The 22,277-nt window shown below is 43.3% G+C and overlaps 1 protein-coding gene across 7 annotated transcripts in view; it reads left to right on the top strand.

The window, feature by feature from the left end:
- MTCL1 (microtubule crosslinking factor 1) overlaps positions 1–22,277 on the top strand; it is a 222,075-nt gene that overhangs the window by 142,128 nt on the left and 57,670 nt on the right. For 3 of the 7 annotated variants that reach the window (XM_077492462.1, XM_077492466.1, XM_077492465.1), the window contains exons 6-7: positions 134–286; positions 8,183–8,302. In XM_077492462.1, coding sequence (XP_077348588.1) covers positions 134–286; positions 8,183–8,302 — 273 coding nt within the window. The remainder of the gene's footprint in view (positions 1–133; positions 287–8,182; positions 8,303–22,277) is intronic. The other 4 variants (XM_077492464.1, XM_077492463.1, XM_077492468.1 and 1 more) reach the window with 4 other exon arrangements.

Genomic DNA, 22,277 nt, shown 5'->3' with positions numbered 1-22,277 from the left:
ACCCATTTTTGTTTTGTTTTGTTTGTATGTCTGTGTTTTTTTGGTTTTTGGTTTTTGTTTTGTTTTGTTTCTTTTTACCTCCCCATCCCTTGTCTTCTTTTTATTTGTGTTTATATACTACCCATGCACCTAGCAGTCCAAGCTGAGGGAACAAATGGAATGGCAACCCCACCATGAACATGAAGAAGATTCCCATCGTCTCCTTGTAAATCACGAATCACAGCGCAGAGCAGATGGGGACAGTAAGCACTACAGGCCAGGAGACAAGGGCGGTTTCAGTCTAGAGGTTAGCAATGTTGCATAACTTATTACAACTAGATGTTCATAGACACTTTTTGTGTTTCTAGGTATAGGGTTTGTATAATATTTCAAAATGATTTGCCAGCACCAAGCTTGATTCCATTGAAAAGATTTGCTGTCACACTGGCCTTAGATATGGAAACAAATAAAAAAATTAGACATTTCAGATTGTTTTTTAAATAAATATGTAATTTGACCTACAGTGCTTTTGTTGTATGGTGTGCACAATTACAAAACCAGTGCAGAAGATTTGTAAAATGTAAAGTTTGTATAGTAAATCCCTTTTTTAGATTTTTTTTTCATTACTTTTTTTATGACACATAAAACGTATCAAATGGGATTTGTGTGTTAAAAAAGTAAAAACCGCAATATACTAATATTAATAATGTCTGTGAATAAATAAATAGAAATATGTAACAAGTACATAATGGGGGTCATTTACTATAGCGCCAATAAATCATCCTGCAGTCTCGGAAAATAGCACCCAATTAAGGCCAATTAAGACTTTAACTCTCAGAAACTGAACAAATTTCTTTAAATATCGTGCCGGGGGGGGGGGGGGGTCTATAGTATGCCTGTAAAGTAGTGCATCTTTCCCGTGTTTATTACTGTACAGCAGCAAAATTAAAAAAGGAAAAAATTTCATTTAAAATTGCTTGCGGCTATAATGAATTGCCGTTTCCCGGCAATATAGAGTAAAAATCAAAGAAAAAAACAGCGTGGGTTCCCCCCACCAGTCTATACCAGGTCCTTAGAGTCTCGTATGGATATTAAGGGGAACTTCATGCCAAAATTGAAAAAAAAATGGCATCTGCCCCCCCCCCCCCCAAAATCCATACCAGACCTTTATCCGCGCATGCAGGTCAGGAAAGGGAGGGGATGAGCGCCCACTTCCTGAACCATACCAGGCCACATGCCCTCAACATGGGGCGGGTGATTTGCTCCTTGTCCCCATGTTGATGAGGACAAGGACCTCATCCCTACAACCCTTGCCCGGTGGTTGTGGGGGTCTGTGGGTGGCGGCTCATCGGAATCTGGAAGCCCCCTTTAACAAGGGGGCCCCCAGATCCTGACCCCCCCCCCATGTGAATGGGTATCAGGTACATTGTATCCCTTCGCATTCACCAAAAAAAGCAGTGAAATGTGGCAAAAGACATTAGCCAGTTTTTGACAATTTCTTTATTAAAAATGTCTTCTTTCCCCATGCATCTTCCTCCAGTCTTTCTTCGGTTTTCTCCTTCTTCCTCCAACTTTTTCTTCCCCTGCTTCTTCCTCCATCTTCCTCCGGTCTTCTCCATCTCCCTCAAGCTTCTTCTTCCCCCGCTTGGTCCTCCAGTCTTTCTCCTCCGTCGCTCCCACTGAAACATTCAAAAAGAGAACCTCCTCCGATGCTGTGATGGGACATCACTCCGAGACGCCGCCCTTTGTGAGTTCGTCGCCTGGGGCACAATGGGTCAGCAATGTCACAAGGGGACGGGGTCTCCTGCTGACGTCATTCAGCGGCCATGCCCCATAGTTATATATGATATGTGTGCTATGGAAGCGGACAGATTGTCTGGTCGCAGCATTGGAGGAGGTTTGTTGTTTTCATGTTCAGCAGGTCGGTGGCGGGAGCGGCAGAGGAGAAAGACCAGAGGACAAAGTGGGGGAAGAAGAAGCCGGAGGAAGATGGAGAAGACCGGAGGAAGAAGCAGAGGAAGATGGAGGACAAAAAAGGAAACCCAAGGAAGACCGGAGGAAGATGGAGGCAGAAGGGGGGGAAAGAAGAAGACATTTTTAATAAAGGAATTGTCAAACAGAGGCTATTATCTTTTGTCACATTTCACTGCTTTTTTTGGTGAAGGTGAAGGTACAATGTATCCAATACCCATTCACATGGGGGGGGCGGGATCTGGGGGCTTCCAGATTCCGATAAGCCCACCGCCCGCAGACCCCCACAACCACCGGGCAAGGGTTGTGGGGATGAGGCCCTTGCCCCCATCAAAATAGGGACAAGGTGCTTTGGGGGGACGCAAAAGCACCCTCTCCATTTTTAGGGCATGGGCCCTAGTATGGTTCAGGATGGGGGAGCGCTCACCTCCCCTTTTCTGACCTGCCAGGTTGCATGCTGGGATAAGGGTCTGGTATGGATTTTGGGAGGATCCATACGCCTTTTTTTCCAGCATAGAGTTCCCCTTAAAATCCATACCAGACCTGAAGAGCCTGGTATGGATTTTGGGGGGCCCCATGTCAATATGCCCTACGCTGTTTTTTTCCTTGATCTTTGAATATCTGAATTTTTGGAATTCCACACCATATTATTATTGCATAATTACATACCATTGCATTACCACATGCATTTGAAGAGTTTAAATGTGCATTTGCTAATGTTACTGCTGAGTACAATGTACGTTTTCAGGAGGTGATACCATTGGTGGGATTCAAACCAATGGCTTGAACCTTTGAAGGTAGCAGGGCATACCACTATGCTATGGAGCTGAGCACAATCATACATAGAAAATACTATTACTAATGTTTGATTCTTTTCATTCTATACAATAATGTTTTTCATTTGAGGCAGTAATATTATGGTACCAGCCATGATCATGTGCCATTGGCTATTGGGTAGGGATAAGCCGAACACCCCCGATTCGGTTTGTGCCAGAACTTGCGAACAGGCCAAAAATGTGTGCGAAAGTCTATGGGACACAAACATGAAAAATCTAAAGTGCTCATTTTAAAGGCTTATATGCAAGTTATTCCCATAAAAAGTGTACGGGGGCCCGGGTCCTGCCCCAGGGAACATGTATCAATGCAAAAAAAGTCTGTTTTTTCAGGAGCAGTGATTTTAATAATGCTTAAAGTGAAACAATAAAAATGAAATTTTCCTTTAAATATCGTGCTTGTGGATGTCCTTAGCATGCCTGTAAAATAGTGCATCTTTCCCATGTTTAGAACAGTATCACAGCAAAATGACATTTCTAAAGGAAAAAAATGTCTTTTAAAACTGCTTGCAGCTCTAATGTATTGTCAGATCCTGGCAATCTAGATAAAAATCATTGGGTCTGGTATGAATATTAAGGGGAACCCCACATCAAAATAAAAAAATTGCGTGGGGTCCGCTCCAAAATCCATACCCTTCAGGTCTGGTATGGATATTAAGGGGAACCCTGCACCAAAATTTCAAAAAAACAAATGGTGTGGGGGTCACCCCAATATCTATACCAGACCCTTATCTGAGCACGCAACCTGACAACCGTACCAGGCCACATGCCCTCAACATGGGGAGGGTGCTTTGGGGTCCCCTGAAAACACCTTGTCCCCATGTTGATGAGGAAAAGGGCCTGATCACCACAACCCTTGCGCAGTGGTTGTGGGAGATCTGCGGATGGGGGCTAATTGGAATCTGGAAGCCCCCTTTAACAAGGGGCCCTCAGATCCCGGGCCTGCCCCCTATGTAAATGAGTAACTGGGTACACTGTGTACCCCTACCCATTCACCAGGAAAAAACTGTGAAATGTGACAAAAAACATTAGCCGGTTTTTGACAGTTGCTTTATTGTAAAATAACTCTGAGTGGTCTTCTCCCCCGAGGCGTGTCTCCCAGCGTCATCTTCTCCTGGTGCTGTCTCTCTTGCCACCATCTTCTCTCGCCATATCTCCTTCCACTGCCTACTTCTCCTGCTTCTGTGTTCTTCCTCACCACTGTCTTCCTCCGTTGTGTTGTCCCCCGCTGCAAAACACACAAAAAAGTGCATAGGTGTGAACCTATGGTCAGGTACAGTACACAGTGGAGCGATGCGAGAACCCTGCAAATCCAGTGTTCCTGCATCACATACAACTCACAGGCAGTTCACACTGCCATATGCGAACTGCTGGGAGTGTCAGTAGAAAGCTAATGACACCCCCAAATCAGTTCACATATCGCAGAGCGAACTGCAAATTCAGACAACACCCATGCAATTCAATTCCGCTGCGGACCAAAAAAAGGGTCCTGTGCGAGTTTGTTCTGAATGTGATGAAAATTCAACCATACAATCTGGCTGAGTTTGCATCGCACAGACCTCACATGTGATTTGCAGTGTGGGGCCAATCACATCCGATGTCGGACAACAAAGCAGTGTGAACTGGCCCTAAGGCCCCTTTCACACTTGTGCGACATGTCCTGCAACTCCTGCGTCCATAGACCTCAAGATTTCGAAGTCCTGTTTGCAGTTTGCGAGAAGCCATGTGGGGGACAAAGCAAACATGTGGAAGAAGGTGCTCTGGTCAAAATTTTACTTTTTGGCCTAAAAGCAAAACACTACGTGTAGCAAAAATGAATACTGCACATCACCCTGAACACACCATACCCACCGTGAAACATGGTGGTGGCAGCATCATGTTGTGGGGATACTTTTCTTCAGCAGGGACAGGGAAGCTGATCAGAGTTGATGGGAAGATGGATGGAGCAAAATACAGGGCACTCTTATGTCGCGTACACACGATCGGATTTTCCGACAACAAATGTTGGATGTGAGCTTGTTGGCAGAAAGTCTGACCGTGCGTATGCTCCATTGAAACATTTGTTGTCGGACTTTCCGGCAACAAATTTTGACTAACAGGTTCTCAAATTTTCCACCAACAAATGTTTGTTGTCGGACTTTCCGATAGTGTGTACACAAGTCCGTCGGACAAAAGTCCACGCATGCTCGGATTCCAGTACGAAGCTCTCGGTCTTGTGAAACTAGCGTTCGTAATGCAGATATCACGTACGTCTTGTACGTCACTATGTTCGTAATTGTTGGCCAACATTTGTGTGACCGTGTGTATGCAAGACAAGTTGGAGTCAACATCCTTCGAACAAAAATCCATGGTTCTGTTGTCGGAAAGTCCAATCGTGGCTACGGGGCATAAGAAGAAAACATGTTATGCAGCGTACACATGACCGGTTTTCCCGTCGGAATAAACTCCGAAGGTTTTTCTGACGGAAACTGTCTTGCGTACACACAAACACCAAAGTCCGATCGTTAAGTACGCGGTGACATACAACACGTACGACGAGGCTAGAAAAAGGAAGTTCAATAGCCAGTAGCCAATAGCCTCCGTTGCGTACTTGCGTACCAGAGCATGCGTCGTTTTTGGTCCGTCGGAACAGCATACAGACGAGCTGTTTTCCCGATAGGAATTGGTTCCGTCGGAAATATTTAAAACATGTTCTATTTCTAGGTCCATCAGAATTGTCGTAAAAAAAAAGTCAGATGAGGCATACACACGATTGGAATATACGATTAAAAGCTTCCATCTGACTTTTTCTGTCTGACATTCCGCTCATGTGTACGCGGCATTAGAGTCTGCAAAACACTTGAGACTGGGGCACAGGTTCAGTTTCCAGCAGGACAACGACCCTAAACATACAGCCAGAGCTACAATGGATGGGTTTAGATCAAAGCTTATTTATGTGTTAGAATGGCCCTGTCAAAGTCCAGGGCTAAATCCAAATGAGAATCTGTGGAAAGCCTTGAAAATTGCTGTTCACAGGCACTCTTTATCCATCTGGCTCTGGTGAACATCTGCTGGCTTTTAGTGCATCTGTCACCTGGCCTCAGGTGACCTGACAACAGTGCGCCTCACATAACAGTGGCCCTTTATACATCAGTGCTCCTCATATAACAATGCCCCATTAAAGTGGTTGTAAACCCTTACAACACACTTTGACCTACAGGTAAGCCTAGATTAAGGCTTACCTGTAGGTCCAAGAAATATCTCCTAAACCTACATGGTTTAGGAGATATTTACCGAAAGACAGGCACCGCTGTCTACGGCGCATGTGCCGTAGACAGCGGCGCGCGCAGGCGCACTGAGCGCGCCACTGTCAACGGCGATATGCCGCGCGTGGCAGCTCCCGTGCGCATGCGCGGGAGTGACATCATCAGGGCTTCGCCGAATGACAGCGGCGGAGCGGCGAGACCCACCAAGAAGATGGATGCGCCGGACTACAGGGGACAGCGGTGACATCGCTGGCTCCTGTGTCAGGTAAGTGACACATAATGGACTACTATGCGATGCATAGTAGTCCATTATGCTTTACCTTTGCAGGGAATGAAAGAGGAAGTAAACTCATCAGGGTTTACTTCCTCTTTAAATGCAAGCCTCCCCTGCACAGCCCTATCTTCAGCAGGGTAGAGGCACTCATCAGTCTAGATGCCCCCCCCCCATCTCCCGCTCTGCTGCCGCTGTCATCCTCACAGCAGGGCAGGGGGGAGGAGCTGCAGATCTGGCCAGAGGGTGGGAGGTGCCCAACTTATTATGTTAACAATAGGATGATTACCACTTCTTAATTTGCAAAAGACTCCCGCTCTCTGTCCAGATCTGCAGCTCTTCCTACACCCTGCTGTGAGGATGACAGCGGCAACCGAGCAGGAGACCTAGGAGAGGACACCCAGCTGCTAAATTGCATGGCAATGGTCTGGACAGGACTGTCACTTGGTCCGGGTCCAGACAGCAGTATGCCATTTAGCGATCCCTTAAATATACTATTGTTATTGCAAACATAGCAAGGCTGGCTTCACACCTATGCAGTCAACACATAGTTTAAAAAGCTTTGCCTTAAAGTGGAACTAAACCTAACTTTTAGAAAACTGAAAGCAGACAGCTTTTTTTTATTTTTTTTGCAGAAGAGGCATACTATGTCTCTTCTGCAATAATCATATGTAGTGCATATTGCATATGCCTGCATATGCAGTGCTCAGCGTGCATACCTGGTATACCGCAGCTGCACCAGAATCACTGAATCCCATGCGCATGAACAGGATGACATCATCTCCCACCTGCCAATCAAGAGGCTGAAAATACAGTACCTGGAGAGAAGATGACAGCGGGTCAATGAAGGCTTTAACTGCTGCATCGCCGGAAGGTGAAGGTGAGTGTATAGGAGAGTTTCTTTCCACTTTAAGGCCACCCATTATTTTTTAATGGGCTGCCAAAGCTTCCAAGCACAAAAGAAGCTTAAATTCCTTTTTTTGTAATGGAATGAAGGTGCATTGCTTTGGTGTGTTGTGGGTGGCCATTAAAAATAAATGGCACTGCACTAACAACTGCATGGAGTGGTACCATGTAATGCAGCAACATGCACATTGCCACAACACAAAAGTTGTAACCAGCCTTAAAGTGATACTAAAGTCTTGCTTTTTACCCATCCCAAAATAACAAACATGTTATACTTACCTGCTCTGTGCAGTAATTCTGATCCTCCTCTTCTCAGGTCCCTCTCCAATGCTCCTGGCTCCTCCCCCCTGCTTAGTGCCCCGACAGCAAGCAGCTTGCTATGGAGGCACCTGTGCCGAGCCACTGCTCTGTGTGTCCATTCAGACCCGGAGCCTCGACTTGGCCCCGCCTCCTCTCTCTCATCATTGGCTCACTGACTTTTATTGATCGCAGCATGAACCAATGGCGCCCACTGTGTGTCTCAGCCAATCAGGAGAGAGAGTCCCGGACAGCTGAGTTTCTTGTGTAACATTGCTGGATGGAGATGGGGCTCACGTAGGTATTAGGGGGGCTGCTGCACACAGTAGTTCTTTTTTATCCTAATGTATAGCATGCAATAAGATAAAAAAATAAAAACCTTCTACTTTTACAACCACATAATGAGTACCTAGGGGGCTTGTAAAAGGGAATTTTTTGATTAGCAGAAAAAAATTCTAAGTTGGAAATAACTATTTACCGTACTTTACACTAATAAATCATTTGAAGCTTTGTCTTATTTCAGACACTTTTTATGTTCTATCAATCCATAGTTTATCTTACAAGATTAGGCAACTTCTGAATACAAGCCCTGAAAATTTTGGGTTTGCTTTGAGAAGAAAAACTGATTTTTACTGTCTTGTTTATATAACACTTAACGTTCTGCTTCTTTCTATATCCAGCTCAGCAATCACGTGTCGCCTGAAAAGAATCCAACGCTACGTGAACTGCAGACTATTCTTGAACAGGAAAGGAGACTTCACCAGGAGGAACATGAAAAGGTGACAGACAGGCTCATCCAGGTATTATGTGCCCCTAATCCATCACCTTTCACAGGGCCAGACATAGCTTACTGTTTAAAGAAAGACGACAATCTAATGCTGGGCAGACGTCTAAGAATTCCTTCAGTTTTGTTTCGCTTGACATTTAGCAGTTGTACATCATTAGCAACTGTCTGACCACCGATTCTACCCCAAGATGGAACATTAATTCCTATTTCAAAGAGATGTGCAGTGGTAGCAGGTGGTGTTCACAGGCTGTGTCCAGCCCCTCACTTACCCAATCTAGGTTCCGAGCAGGCAGCGCTCCTGCGGGTGGGTGTCTCCTCCTCCTCTGTATCACAGCAGCTTCCGCTGTGTGTCTCCTCCCTCCTCCTCTTGAGCGTCCAATAGGATTGCCTGTCCTTTCAGCCAATCGGGTGATGGGTCTCAGGACCCACTTCCTGATTGGCTGGGAGGAGGATCAGTGTGAGAATGGCAAATATTCATTCACTATTATCACATAAGTGGGGGGGCTCTAAGGGCAGTGCTCTGTGTCCCCCGAGCCCACCCTTTTTTGAATCCTATTACAACCTCTGGCTCTAATAACGTGCTTCAAAAATAAACACCCCCCCATTGGAATCCAAGCGCCCGTGCCCTGCATGTAGATTAGGGGGCTGGGCGCATGGATAGGGGGCGGCGCCTGTGTGCCCCTAATGGGCTGTGCCGCCTCTGGAGGTGTGGTAAAGCGATATTAAACCCAAAGCCAAACATATTATATATTGCAGCTACCCAGTAATTAGATGTGGTGGCTGCATTCGTTTTTGTTTTTTTAAGGCTTTTTTCCCCTCTGTTTTTACCTGGTTACCTGGCCACTAACACTCCTCCTGTATTATGCCCTTTACACACGGTTGGAAATTCCAAAGGAAAAAGGTCCGATCGGATTATATTGTTGGAAAATCCGACCGTGTGTGGGCTCTATCGGACTTGTTCCATCGGAAATTTGAGAACTGAATCTAAAATTTTCTGACAAAAAGATCCGATCAGACCTTTTCCGATCGTTTGTAGAGAATTCCGACGGACAAAGTGCCACTCATGCTCAGATTAAATTACGAGACCAAAGCTATTGGCTACTAGCCTCTACGTAGTCCCGTCGTACGCAGCGAACGTCACCTCATTCTGAACAATTTTCCGACAACCTTGTCCGACTGTGTGTATGCAACACAAATTTTGGCCAAAATCCGTCAGAAATGTCAGAATGTGGTCAGAATGTCCGACCGTGTGTACAGAGCATTAGAATGCCCCCACTCAGGATGGAGGAGCACAGGGCTACCTTTGGACAGCAGCATTGTCTGGGGAGAGGGGAGCATTAGATGTACTAGCAGATTTAGATACACTAACAAAATGAAGCCAAATTCCAGCTCACACTGCAGTTACACAAGCAGCTATAGCAATGTTTTTTTCTGTTGGGATAAAGGTTTTACATAAATAAATAAAAGCGAATCATTGTAAGCATTCCTGTCAGTGGTAAATGGTTTGTGTCAGCACTCTCATACCACGTACACACGAACGGTTTTCCAGTCGGAATAAACTCCAAAGGTTTTTCCAACGGAGTTCCGACAGAGTTCCTCTTAAACTGTCTTGCGTACACACGCTTACACACCAAAGTCGGTAAGAATGCGGTGACATTACAACACGCACGAGGAGACTAGAAAAAGGAAGGTCATCAGCCAGTAGCCAATAGCCTCCGTCTCATACTTGCTTCAGAGCAATGCGTCATTTTTGGTGTGTCGGAACAGCATACAGATGAATGGTTTTCCTGATAGGAATTGGTTCCGTCAGAAAGATTTAAAACATGTTCTATTTCTAGGTCCATCAGAATTTTCATTAAAAAAAAATCCGATGAGGCATACACAAGATCAGAATTCACAATGAAAAGATTCCATTGGACTTTTTCTGTCGGACATTCCGCTCGTGTGTACACGGCATGACTGCTAACAACAGATTTACTGGTTGGTTTACCAGATTAAAATAAAGGAAAGAAAGCCTAAAAAAGAAAACTAATGCAGCCATCACATCTAAGAATTGGAAAGCTGCAATATAATAAATATTTGCTTTTGCATTTATTCCTGCCTTAAAGAGCATATCTAATGCCCCTAGCATCTTACCAGAATGCAATCTGCGTATTACAACTTATTGAATATATCTTTGTGCATCATTACAATGTTACTAAACCCATGATGCATTTACTATATCTGGTCTCCCACAGAACATGGAAATGCAATTATTTAAGTAAATATAACCTGCTAAATACATTTCTCATCACAGTATATAGCAGCCTTGTGACTGGTTAAAGCTTGTAGGAGGAGTTTTCATTCTGCACTGACTGTCCTATCAGGATGCAGGTCTCCTGACCCTCTATCTGGACAGTGTTGATTGGCCCTGTGCTGATCCCATGCACTCTCCCAGGAAGAAAAAAATTCTAGCCATACACACCAAACTGAGCATGTGCAGCCTGTCCCCTGGCTCTGTATTATCAGGAAATATGTGGAACAGTGGAAGAAGGAGAGGATCAGAGAAGATAGGCTCAAACTGCCTTTTTTACACAATGCAGAGGATTAACCTCTTAGGTTCCATAGTGAGTAGCAGGCATGCTTTACTGCACATACAGACTGATTTTAGTGTTGTGGGTTTAGTAACACTTTAACCGGTTCCCGACCAGCGCACGCCGATGTACGTCGGCAGAATGGCACGGGCAGGCATATTGGCGTACAGGTACGTCCAATCTTTAATGCCGCCCTGCCATCGTGAGCGCGCCACCGCCGAGGTGCTGGTCGGGACCCCCGTGAGTCCGGTCGCGGGTCCCGCGGACTCGATCGCCGCGGGCATACCCGCGATCGCCTCACAAAGCGATATTAAACCCAAAGCCAAACATATTATATATTGCAGCTACCCAGTAATTAGATGTGGTGGCTGCATTCGTTTTTGTTTTTTTAAGGCTTTTTTCCCCTCTGTTTTTACCTGGTTACCTGGCCACTAACACTCCTCCTGTATTATGCCCTTTACACACGGTCGGAAATTCCAAAGGAAAAAGGTCCGATCGGATTATATTGTTGGAAAATCCGACCGTGTGTGGGCTCTATCGGACTTGTTCCATCGGAAATTTGAGAACTGAATCTAAAATTTTCTGACAAAAAGATCCGATCAGACCTTTTCCGATCGTTTGTAGAGAATTCCGACGGACAAAGTGCCACTCATGCTCAGATTAAATTACGAGACCAAAGCTATTGGCTACTAGCCTCTACGTAGTCCCATCGTACGCAATGAACGTCACCTCATTCTGAACAATCGGATTTTCCGACAACCTTGTCCAACACAAATTTTGGCCAAAATCCGTCAGAAATGTCAGAATGTGGTCAGAATGTCCGACCGTGTGTACAGAGCATTAGAATGCCCCCACTCAGGATGGAGGAGCACAGGGCTACCTTTGGACAGCAGCATTGTCTGGGAAGAGGGGAGCATTAGATGTACTAGCAGATTTAGATACACTAACAAAATGAAGCCAAATTCCAGCTCACATTGCAGTTACACAAGCAGCTATAGCAATGTTTTTTTCTGTTGGGATAAAGGTTTTACATAAATAAATAAAAGCGAATCATTGTAAGCATTCCTGTCAGTGGTAAATGGTTTGTGTCAGCACTCTCATACCACGTACACACGAATGGTTTTCCAGTCGGAATAAACTCCAAAGGTTTTTCCAACGGAGTTCCGACAGAGTTCCTCTGAAACTGTCTGGCGTACACACGCTTACACACCAAAGTCTGATCGGTAAGAATGCGGTGACATTACAACACGCACGAGGAGACTAGAAAAAGGAAGGTCATTAGCCAGTAGCCAATAGCCTCCGTCTCATACTTGCTTCAGAGCATGCGTCATTTTTGGTGTGTCGGAACAGCATACAGACGAACGGTTTTCCTGATAGGAATTGGTTCCGTCAGAAAGATTTAAAACATGTTCTATTTCTAGGTCCATCAGAATTTTCATTAAAAAAAAATCCGATGAGGCATACACAAGATCAGAATTCACAATGAAAAGATTCCATTGGACTTTTTCTGTCGGACTTTCTGCTCGTGTGTACACGACATGACTGCTAACAACAGATTTACTGGTTGGTTTACCAGATTAAAATAAAGGAAAGAAAGCCTAAAAAAGAAAACTAATGCAGCCATCACATCTAAGAATTGGAAAGCTGCAATATAATAAATATTTGCTTTTGCATTTAATCCTGCTTTAAAGAGCATATCTAATGCCCCTAGCATCTTACCAGAATGCAATCTGCGTATTACAACTTATTGAATATATCTTTGTGCATCATTACAATGTTACTAAACCCATGATGCATTTACTATATCTGGTCTCCCACAGAACATGGAAATGCAATTATTTAAGTAAATATAACCTGCTAAATACATTTCTCATCACAGTATATAGCAGCCTTGTGACTGGTTAAAGCTTGTAGGAGGAGTTTTCATTCTGCACTGACTGTCCTATCAGGATGCAGGTCTCCTGACCCTTTATCTGGACAGTGTTGATTGGCCCTGTGCTGATCCCATGCACTCTCCCAGGAAGAAAAAAATTCTAGCAATACACACCAAACTGAGCATGTGCAGCCTGTCCCCTGGCTCTGTATTATCAGGAAATATGTGGAACAGTGGAAGAAGGAGAGGATCAGAGAAGATAGGCTCAAACTGCCTTTTTTACACAATGCAGAGGATTAACCTCTTAGGTTCCATAGTGAGTAACAGGCATGCTTTACTGCACATACAGACTGATTTTAGTGTTGTGGGTTTAGTAACACTTTAACCGGTTCCCGACCAGCGCACGCCGATGTACGTTGGCAGAATGGCACGGGAAGGCATATTGGCGTACTGGTACGTCCAATCTTTAATGCCGCCCTGCCATCGTGAGCGCGCCACCGCCGAGGTGCTGGTCGGGACCCCCGTGAGTCCGGTCGCGGGTCCCGCGGACTCGATCGCCGCGGGCACACCCGCGATCGCCTCACAGGGCGGCTGAATGAGGAAATGCCGTTGTAAACAGCATTTCCCCGTTCTGCTTAGCAACTAGTGACGCTGATCTCTGCTCCATGTGATTGGAGCAGAGATCAGTGTTCACTAAATTAAAGCCCAGCCCCCCACAGTTAGTAACACGCCCCTAGGAACACTTAACCCCTACACTGTCACCCACTGGTTAACCCCTTCACCACCAGTGTCATTTACACAGGAATCACTGCATTTATATAGCAGTGATTGCTGTATAAATGACAAGGGTCCCAAAAATGTCCGATGTGTCCGCCATAATGTCGCAGTCACAATAAAAATCGCTGAATGCTGCCATTACTAGTAAAAAAAAACTATTATTAAAAATGCCATCAAACTATCCCCTATTTTGTAAACGCTATAACTTTTGCGCAAACCAATCAATAATCGCTTTACCAAAAATATGTAGAAGAATACGTATCGGCCTAAACTGAGGGAAAAAAAGTGTTTTATATATTTTTGGGGGATATTTATTATAACAAAAAGTAAAAAATAATGCATTTTTTTCAAAATTGTCGCTCTATTTTTGTTTATAGCGCAAAAAAAAAAAAACTGCAGGGGTGATAAAATACCACCAAAAAAAGCTCTATTTGTGGGAAAAAAAGGACGTCAATTTTGTTTGGGAGCCACGTAGCATGACCGTGCAATTGTCAGTTAAAGCGACGCAGTGCCGAATCGCAAAAAGTGGTCTGGTCTTTGACCAGCAAAATGGTCTGGGGCTGAAGTGGTTAAAGGGGGAATCTAGGAGTATATTCTACTTTTAGGCTGGGTTCACACCGCTGCGGGGGGAGAACCGGATGTGATTCGCACAGCAAATCACATCCGATCTCCGTAGCACTGCGAGTTCAGCCATACAGATAGTATGGCTGAACTCGCAGCTGTCCCGCAGCAAACTCGCACAGGACCCTTTTTTGGGTCCGCAACGGAATCGGATCGCATGGGGGTTCACACCATGCGATCCGATTCCTGTGCGAGTCGGCAGATCGCACTGCGATATGCCGACGGATCTGGGGGTGTCATTAACATAACATTGACACCCCCAGCCGTCCGCATAGGGCAGTGTGAACTGCCGGCGGGAGGTGAGCGATGCGGGAAAACGCTGCGGATTTGCGGCGTTCCCGCATCGCAATAGTGTGAACCTAGCCTTAAAGTAAAATTTAAATATTAGTTTCAATCAAAGCTCTAGAGAGGGGAAGGTTTTTCTTCTCAGGAAGTGAGGGGAAATCTCCTTCAGTGGTACAAAGAAAAGAATGGAAATCCAACAGAGGTTTTAACCACTTAAAGACCAGGCCTCTTTTTCAGATTCAGTGTTTACAAGTTAAAAACGTTTTTTTGCTAGAAAATTACTTAGAACCTTCAAAACATTATAAATTTATAACACCATAGAGAATAAAATGACAGTCATTGCAATACTTTTTGTCACACAATATTTGTGCAGCAGTCTTACAAGTGAACTTTTTTTTTCTTTTTTTTTTTCTTTTTTTGAATAAAAAAAATAAGACAACAGTAAAGTTAGCCCAATTTTTTTTATATTGTGAAAGATAATGTTACGCTGAGTAAATTGATACCCAACAAAAATACAGGTTTTGAGTTATAGAGGTCTAGGGCTAGAATTATTGCTCTCGCTCTAAAGAGTGCAGCGATACCTCACATGTGTGGTTTGACCATCATTTTCATATGCGGGCGCTACTCACGTATGCGCTCGCTTCTGCATGCGTGCTCGTCGGGATGGGGCGCTTTTAATTATTTAAATTTATTTATTAAAATTTTTTCATTTATTCTTACACTTTAAAAAAATTGGGTCACTTTTATTCCTATTACAAGGAATGTAAACATCCCTTGTAATAGAAAAAAGCATGACAGGTCCTCTTATATATGAGATCTGGGGTCAAAAAGTCCTCAGATTTGGACTTAAATGATAAATGACTAATGATAATGATAAACTTAAATGACTAAAATAAAAAATGTGTCATTTGAAAAAAATGACCACAAAAAAATGTGCCTTTAAGAGGTATGGGCGAAAGTGGCATTTTGACACCCTGCTATGGTGTGGGGACGGGTGGGGGCCATCTTAGCCTCACTCGTCTCTATACCCAGCCACGGATAGGACCCAATCGCCTCCGCCACTGCCGATGACTCCGGTAAGCGGCGGAGGGTGCGGGAGAGCGGCGGAAGGGCGGGTGGCACCTCTCCTGTCGCCGATAACGGTGATCTTGCGGTGAATTAATCGCAGAGACCACCATTATCGTAAACAGAACTGCCGGCTCTAAACATGGATACCTCGGTTGTGGCAGCAGCTGCTGCTGTTACCGAGATATCCATCTTCAAACTGCTGACGTATATGTACAGGAGCCGGTCGGTAAGTGAAGTAGATCTAAACTCTAAATCAGCCATTCTCAACCAGGGTTCCTCCAGAGGTTGCTAGGGGTTCTTTGAGCCGTGGCTGATGAACCACCTATTTGATGATCATCTACAGAGTTCTAGGTTCAGCACCACTTAGCAAAGCTAGCAGCATGACACCAAATATCTTTTTGACTGTCTTTAAGGGTGGCATCCTGAACACCACTTTAAGGGGGACATTCTTCCTATTGACTACCAATATAAGGAGCATTGTTCCTATTGAGCCCTGATGATTTGGTTTTAGGAAGGGTTCCTCGAGACATAAAAAATATTTTTGGGGTTCCTCTAGGGTTAAAAGGTTCAGAGAGCCTACTCTAAATGGATGACGTTTCATATGCTAAGCAGCTAAATCATGGTGTAACATAAACAATTGCCATTTTTACAAAATGAAATGCATATAACAAAGCTGCTGTTATCCTCCAGCTGCTTCCTGTCTATATACATACTGTATGCTCCATCAGCAGCTACACATCATTGCTTAGAGTGGACTTCATGATGGTGATAACATTGGAACAAGTATGCACATCAGCACTCCCCTTGTAATATCCACTGGGAGCTTGTTAGAAGACAGTTGTCACCCTGTAAAAGCTTCTTTCTCTCTCCCCCCCCTTCCTCTACCGTTCTCTCTCCCTCTATCCTCTCCTCTCCCCAGCAAATATCCTTTGTTTTCAAATTACTAATGCTGTACAATGCTTGTGCCTTTGTCTTCCTCTCTCATTGTCAATGTAAAGCTGGCCGTGCGCTAGTAGATTTTCGAACAAAGTTTGTGTGAACATTCAAAGAAATTTTTTATCAGTACATTCAATGACATGACAAATATTGTTCAAAAGTATTTGTTTACAGTGCCTTGAAAAAAGTATTCATACCCCTTGAAATTTTCCACATTTTGTCATGTTACAACCAAAAGCGTAAATGTATTTTCTTGGGATTTTATGTGATAGACCAACACAAAGTGGCACATAATTGTGAAGTAGAAGGAAAATGATAAATGTTTTTTAATTTTTTTACAAATATCTGAAAAGTGTTGGAATGCATTTGTATTCAGCCCCCTTTACTATAATACCCCCAACTAGAATCTAGTGGAACCAATTGATTTCAGAAGTCACCTAATTAGTAAATAGAGTCCACCTGCATGTAATTTAATTTCAATATAAATACAAGAGGTCCATGATAACTCTGGAGGAGCTGCAGAGATCCACAGCTCAGATGGGAGAATCTGTCCACAGGACAACTATTAGTCGTGCACTCCACGAGTGGCAAGAAGAAAGACATTGTTGAAAGAAAGCCATACAAAGTCCTGTTTGCCGTTTGTGAGAAGCCATGTGGGGGACACAGCAAACATGTGGAAGAAGATGCTCTGGTCAGATGAGACCAAAATTTTACTTTTTGGCCTAAAAGGAAAACGCTTTGTGGCAGAAAACTAACACTGCACATCACCCTGAGCTCACCACCGTGAAACATGGTGGTGGCAGCATCATATTGTGGGAATGCTTTTCTTCAGCAGGGACAGGGAAGCTGTTAGAGTCTGAAAAAACTTGAGACTGGGCATGGGGTTACCTTCCAGCAGGACAATAACCTTAAACATACAGCCAGATCTACAATGGAATGGTTTAGATCAAAGCACATTTGTGTGTTAGCCCCTGTACACACGGTCGGAGATTTCGACAACCAAATCCGTCGGATTTTGTCCGTCGGATCTTGTCCGAAACTGTTGCATACACACGGTCGGACTAGGTTGTCGAAAAATCCGATCATTCAGAACGTGATGACGTAATTTCGTTATGATGGGACTACGTTCAGGCTAGTAGCCAATAGCTTTGATGTAGGAATTTGATCTGAGCATGCGTGGCACTTGGTCCGATCAAAATTCTCTACACATGATCGGAGTATGTCCGATCGAACCAGTTGGTCGGGAAATATTTCCAACATGTTGGAAAATTGGGTCCGACGGATATTCCAACGGAATCAGTCCCATACATACCACACACAGTCGGATTATCCGACGACACGGTCCGATAGGACACATTCCGAAGGACTCTCCGACCGTGTGTACAAGGGCTAAGAATGGCCCAGTCAAATTCAGACTGAAGTTCAGATTCAGAATCTGTGGCAAGACTTGAAAATTGCTGTTCACAGACGTTATCCATCCAGTCTGACAGAGCTTGAGCTATTTTGCAAATAAGAATGGGCAAAAATGGCACTAGTTGTGCAAAGCTGGTAGAGACATCCCCAAAAAGACTTGCAGTGAAAGGTGGGTCTACAAAGTATTGACTCAGGGGGGCTGAATACAAATGCACACCACACTTTTCACATATTTATTTGTAAAAAAAAATTGAAAAACATTTATAATTTTCCTTCCACTTCACAATTATGTGGCACTTTGTGTTGGTCTATCACATAAAATCCCAATAAAAACATTTACGTTTTTGGTTGTAACATGGCAAAATGTGGAGAATTTTAAGGGGTATGAATACTTTTTCAAGGCACAGTAAAACGTTTACATTTAACACTTAATTTTTGGAGCGAATGGACATTTCCAAATGAATTAGAAATTCAAGCATTCTAGAAAATTATTTTTACCCCGCTCCTTCAAATTTTGTAGTCACAGTGGCTTCAAACGGAATCCAATTTGACCCCACTAATTATTACAAAATTGAACAAACATTCTTAAAAACAGTTTTTTCTAACAAAATTTTTCTGGTTTATGGCCAGCTTTAGTCTATCACTTAGGTATATCTGACCGATAATGCACTGTATATGTGGCTTTGATTTTTATCAGCAGAAGCTGCGGTCTGCCATGGGTGGGTCTGGTGTGTGTGCCCATGCACATGCTGCAACTGGTGGCCCTCAGAAGCAGACAGTGTCCAGTGCAAGAGATGAACCTAAAGCTGGGTATACATGTTCATTTTTTCACTCAACCAGTGTTGAGTGAAAAAAACTGATAGATCCTCACATCAACACAACAATGCGGATGCAGGGATCTCTCCCGCTGAGCTGTTGTATTCTGACAGCTGGTTCTTCCCCTGTCAGAATACACTGATCAGCATTTGCAGCCATTAGCTTCAAACCCAATCCCATGCTGGTTTTCTAGTAGAACACTTTCGACAGACATTGGCACACATTTACCGAAAGTCACCTGGTCCCTGCTGAATTGGCCGACTTATACTATTTGTGTACCAGACTTTAGGATCACCACCCTTTTGCTATCAGACCAATTTTTTTATTTTTTACACTCCATATGCACATTTTTCGTATTACTACATAAAACCCCAGAACAAAATGTATTCCCTGAAAGCAGAGGACCTATAAAATAATTCTGCATGCCACCGATGCTTGGTAAGAAAATGTTCCTTCATCACAAGGATAACTACTTTTATGGTGAATGCCTTGCAGTAGTGTGAATGGAAGCCTCACAAAGTGACTTTGCCATAAAGGTCACATACATTTTTATAACAGTCTTGCTATCATGGCAGACCTTGGGGTGATCACCCTATTTGCTAATGCCTCAGTATTTCTGCTCCGTACCTCTCTGTGGGATTGCTTTACTAAAACTGGAGAGTGCAAAATCTGGTGCAGCTCTGCAGTCAAACCAACTAGCTTGCAGACTTTTTTGTCAAAGCTTAATTGAACAAGCTGAAGTTAGAAGCCAATTTCTTTCTATGCAGAGCTGCACCAGATTTTGCACTTTACAGTTTTAGTAAAACAACCACTGTGTCTTTGAGCTGAGCCTGTCACATGAAGCACATCATACAGCTCATTTAAGTGTTCCATTCTGGCAATGTGGGTCATTGTCAGCCTAGGTTCATTGGGGCTGTCAGCAACTTTCCTTCCCTGAATGCACTTTTACATAGGGAGTGAGTCGAGTCTGAATAGACTAATCTTGCTCTTTGATGACAACTCTCATTTTTTGTAAGAACAATTCTCAGTTTTTTTTTTATTATTGTTAATAAATTATGTTAGATCATTGCTGTCTGAACTAAGTACACGGCCATGATCCTAATTCTATCCTAATGGATTCTCCACGCCACGGCCAAATTGGGCTTTTACCAATGGCCTTACACTACTACGTACAGTACATTGTTTGGCAGACAAACTTCCCTACATTTCTAGAGTGGGTGTTCACTCCATCCTTTTATTCAGGTTCCTTTAGCCAGTTGAGTCATTAACTTATTAAAGTCTTTGCTGGACTTTTCTCTCAGATTAGAATACCTGGCCCTGAGTTTAGACATGGCCTTGTCTGGCATCTTCCTGCCTTGGGACAAGTCCCTCAACTTTCATGCCAAGGCCTTTCGGGCCCATAGAAAAACCCTTACTTTGTGCCTGCATGAGGGCCTTGGGCCCATGGTTGCCTCCTTTGAGGCAGTGACGTACACTTTTTATGCTAATCATATAAATACAGTTGTGCTCATAAGTTTACATACCATAGTAGAATTTATGATTTCTTGCCCGTTTTTCAGAGAATATGAATAACACAAAAACTTTTCTTTCATTCATGGTTAGTGTTTGGTTGAAGCCATTTATTATCAATCAATTGTGATTACTTTTTTTTAAACCATAATGGCAACAGAAACTACCCAAATAAAAGTTTACATGTCCTGGTGATTTTGGCCTGATAACATGCACACAAGTTGACACAAACGTTTTGAATGTCTATTAAAGTTAACCATCCTCACCTGTGATGTGTTTGCTTGTAATTAGTGTCTGTGTATAAAAGGTCAATGAGTTTCTTGACTCCTGACAGACCCTTGCATCTTTCATCCAGTGCTGCTGGATTCTGAGTCAGGGGTAAAGCAAAATAATTGTCAAAGGATCTGCGGGAAAAGGTAGTTGAACTGTATAAAACAGGAAAGGGATATAAAAAAAATGCAAGGAATTGAGATTGTCAATCAGCAGTGTTCAAACTCTAATCAAGAAGTGCAAAATGAGGAGTTCTTTTGAAACCAAACCACGGTCAGGTAGACCAACTAAAATTTCAGCCACAACTGCCAGGAAAATAGTTCGGGATGCAAAGAAAAACCCACAAATAACTTCAGGTGAAATACAGGACTCTCTGAAAACATGTGGTATGGCTGTTTCAAAATGCACAATAAGGTGGCACTTGAAGAAAGATTGGCTGCATGGTCGAGTCGCTATAAGAAAGCCATTACTACACAAATGCCACAAAGTATTCCACTTACAATATGCCAAACAGCACAGAGACAAGCCTCAAACCTTCTGGCACAAAGTCATTTGGAGTGATGAGATCAAAATTTAGCTTTTTTGGCCACAACCATAAACGCTACATTTGAAGAGGAGTCAACGAGGCCTATGATGAAAGGTGCACCATTCCTGGATCGCTGATGTTTTGGGGATGTGTGAGCAACAAAGGCACAGGAAATTTGGTCAGTATTGATGGCAAGATGAATGCAGTATGTTATCAAAAAATACTGGAGGAACATTTGCATTCATCAGCCAGGAAGCTGCGCATGGGACGTACTTGGACATTCCAACATGGCAATGATCCAAAACACAAGGCCAAATCGACCTCTCATTGGCTACAGCAGAATAAAATGGAGGTTCTGGAGTGGCCATCTCAGTCTCCTGACCTCAGTATCATTGAGCCACTCTGGAGAGATCCTAAACGTGCAGTTCATGCAAGGCAGCCAAAGAATTTACAGGAAATGGAGGCATTTTGCCAAGAGGAATGGGCAGCTTTACCATATGAGAAGATAAAGAGCCTCATCCACAAATACCACAAAAGACTTCAGGCTGTCATTGATGTTAAAGGGGGCAATACACGGTATTAAGAACTGGGGTATGTAAACTTTTGATCAGGGTAATTTGGGTAGTTTATGTTGCCATTATGATTTAAAAAGAGTAAACACAGTTTATTTATAATAAGTGGCTTCAACCAAACACTAACCATCCGTGAAAGAAAAGTTTTTGTGTTATTAATTATATTCTCTGAAAAATGGCCAAGAAATCATAAATTCTGCCAGGGTATGTAAACTTATGAGCACAGCTGTACATGGAGCACATTTATTTTTCTGATATTTTCACCCTTTTAAATAAAAACCTATAAAATAAATATTCAGATCTGCTAACAAATTAAAGCGCATCTCTAAAATGTTGAAGGCTTTTATAGAGATAAAAGTTGTAGTCTTGAAATGGTTAACACATACTGTGCTACAAGTTGTCAAGTTCTCTAAACTTGTAAAGGTCTGGGCCTTCTACTAAGATTAGGATAGGAAATGGTATATTGAAGGAAACAGACAGTGATGGCTCTAAGTACTGTGCAGATTAGCAGTAATTATCTAGTTAAGTACTTCCCAGATGAAGAGATTAGGTAATTTCTATGCAAATGATCACTTATTACCAGCTCATGATAGATTTGGGGGACGTATGCTGGGCTCCAGTACTGAGCTGTATGAAAAATCTGTATTAGACATGAAATATTTATCAATTGCTGCAGGGTGTTGTTGACCCATTTTTGTGCATTTTTTCATGTTCACTTTTGAATAATACGTAAGTGAAAACATAGTTGG

Source organism: Lithobates pipiens, unplaced genomic scaffold, assembly GCF_037356315.1.
Source record: "Lithobates pipiens isolate NorthernLeopardFrog02 unplaced genomic scaffold, aLitPip1_a1.2 Scaffold_19, whole genome shotgun sequence".
NCBI lineage: Eukaryota > Metazoa > Chordata > Amphibia > Anura > Ranidae > Lithobates > Lithobates pipiens.
Note: the sequence above shows the minus strand (reverse complement) of the source record. Positions and strands in the feature narration are given on the sequence as shown.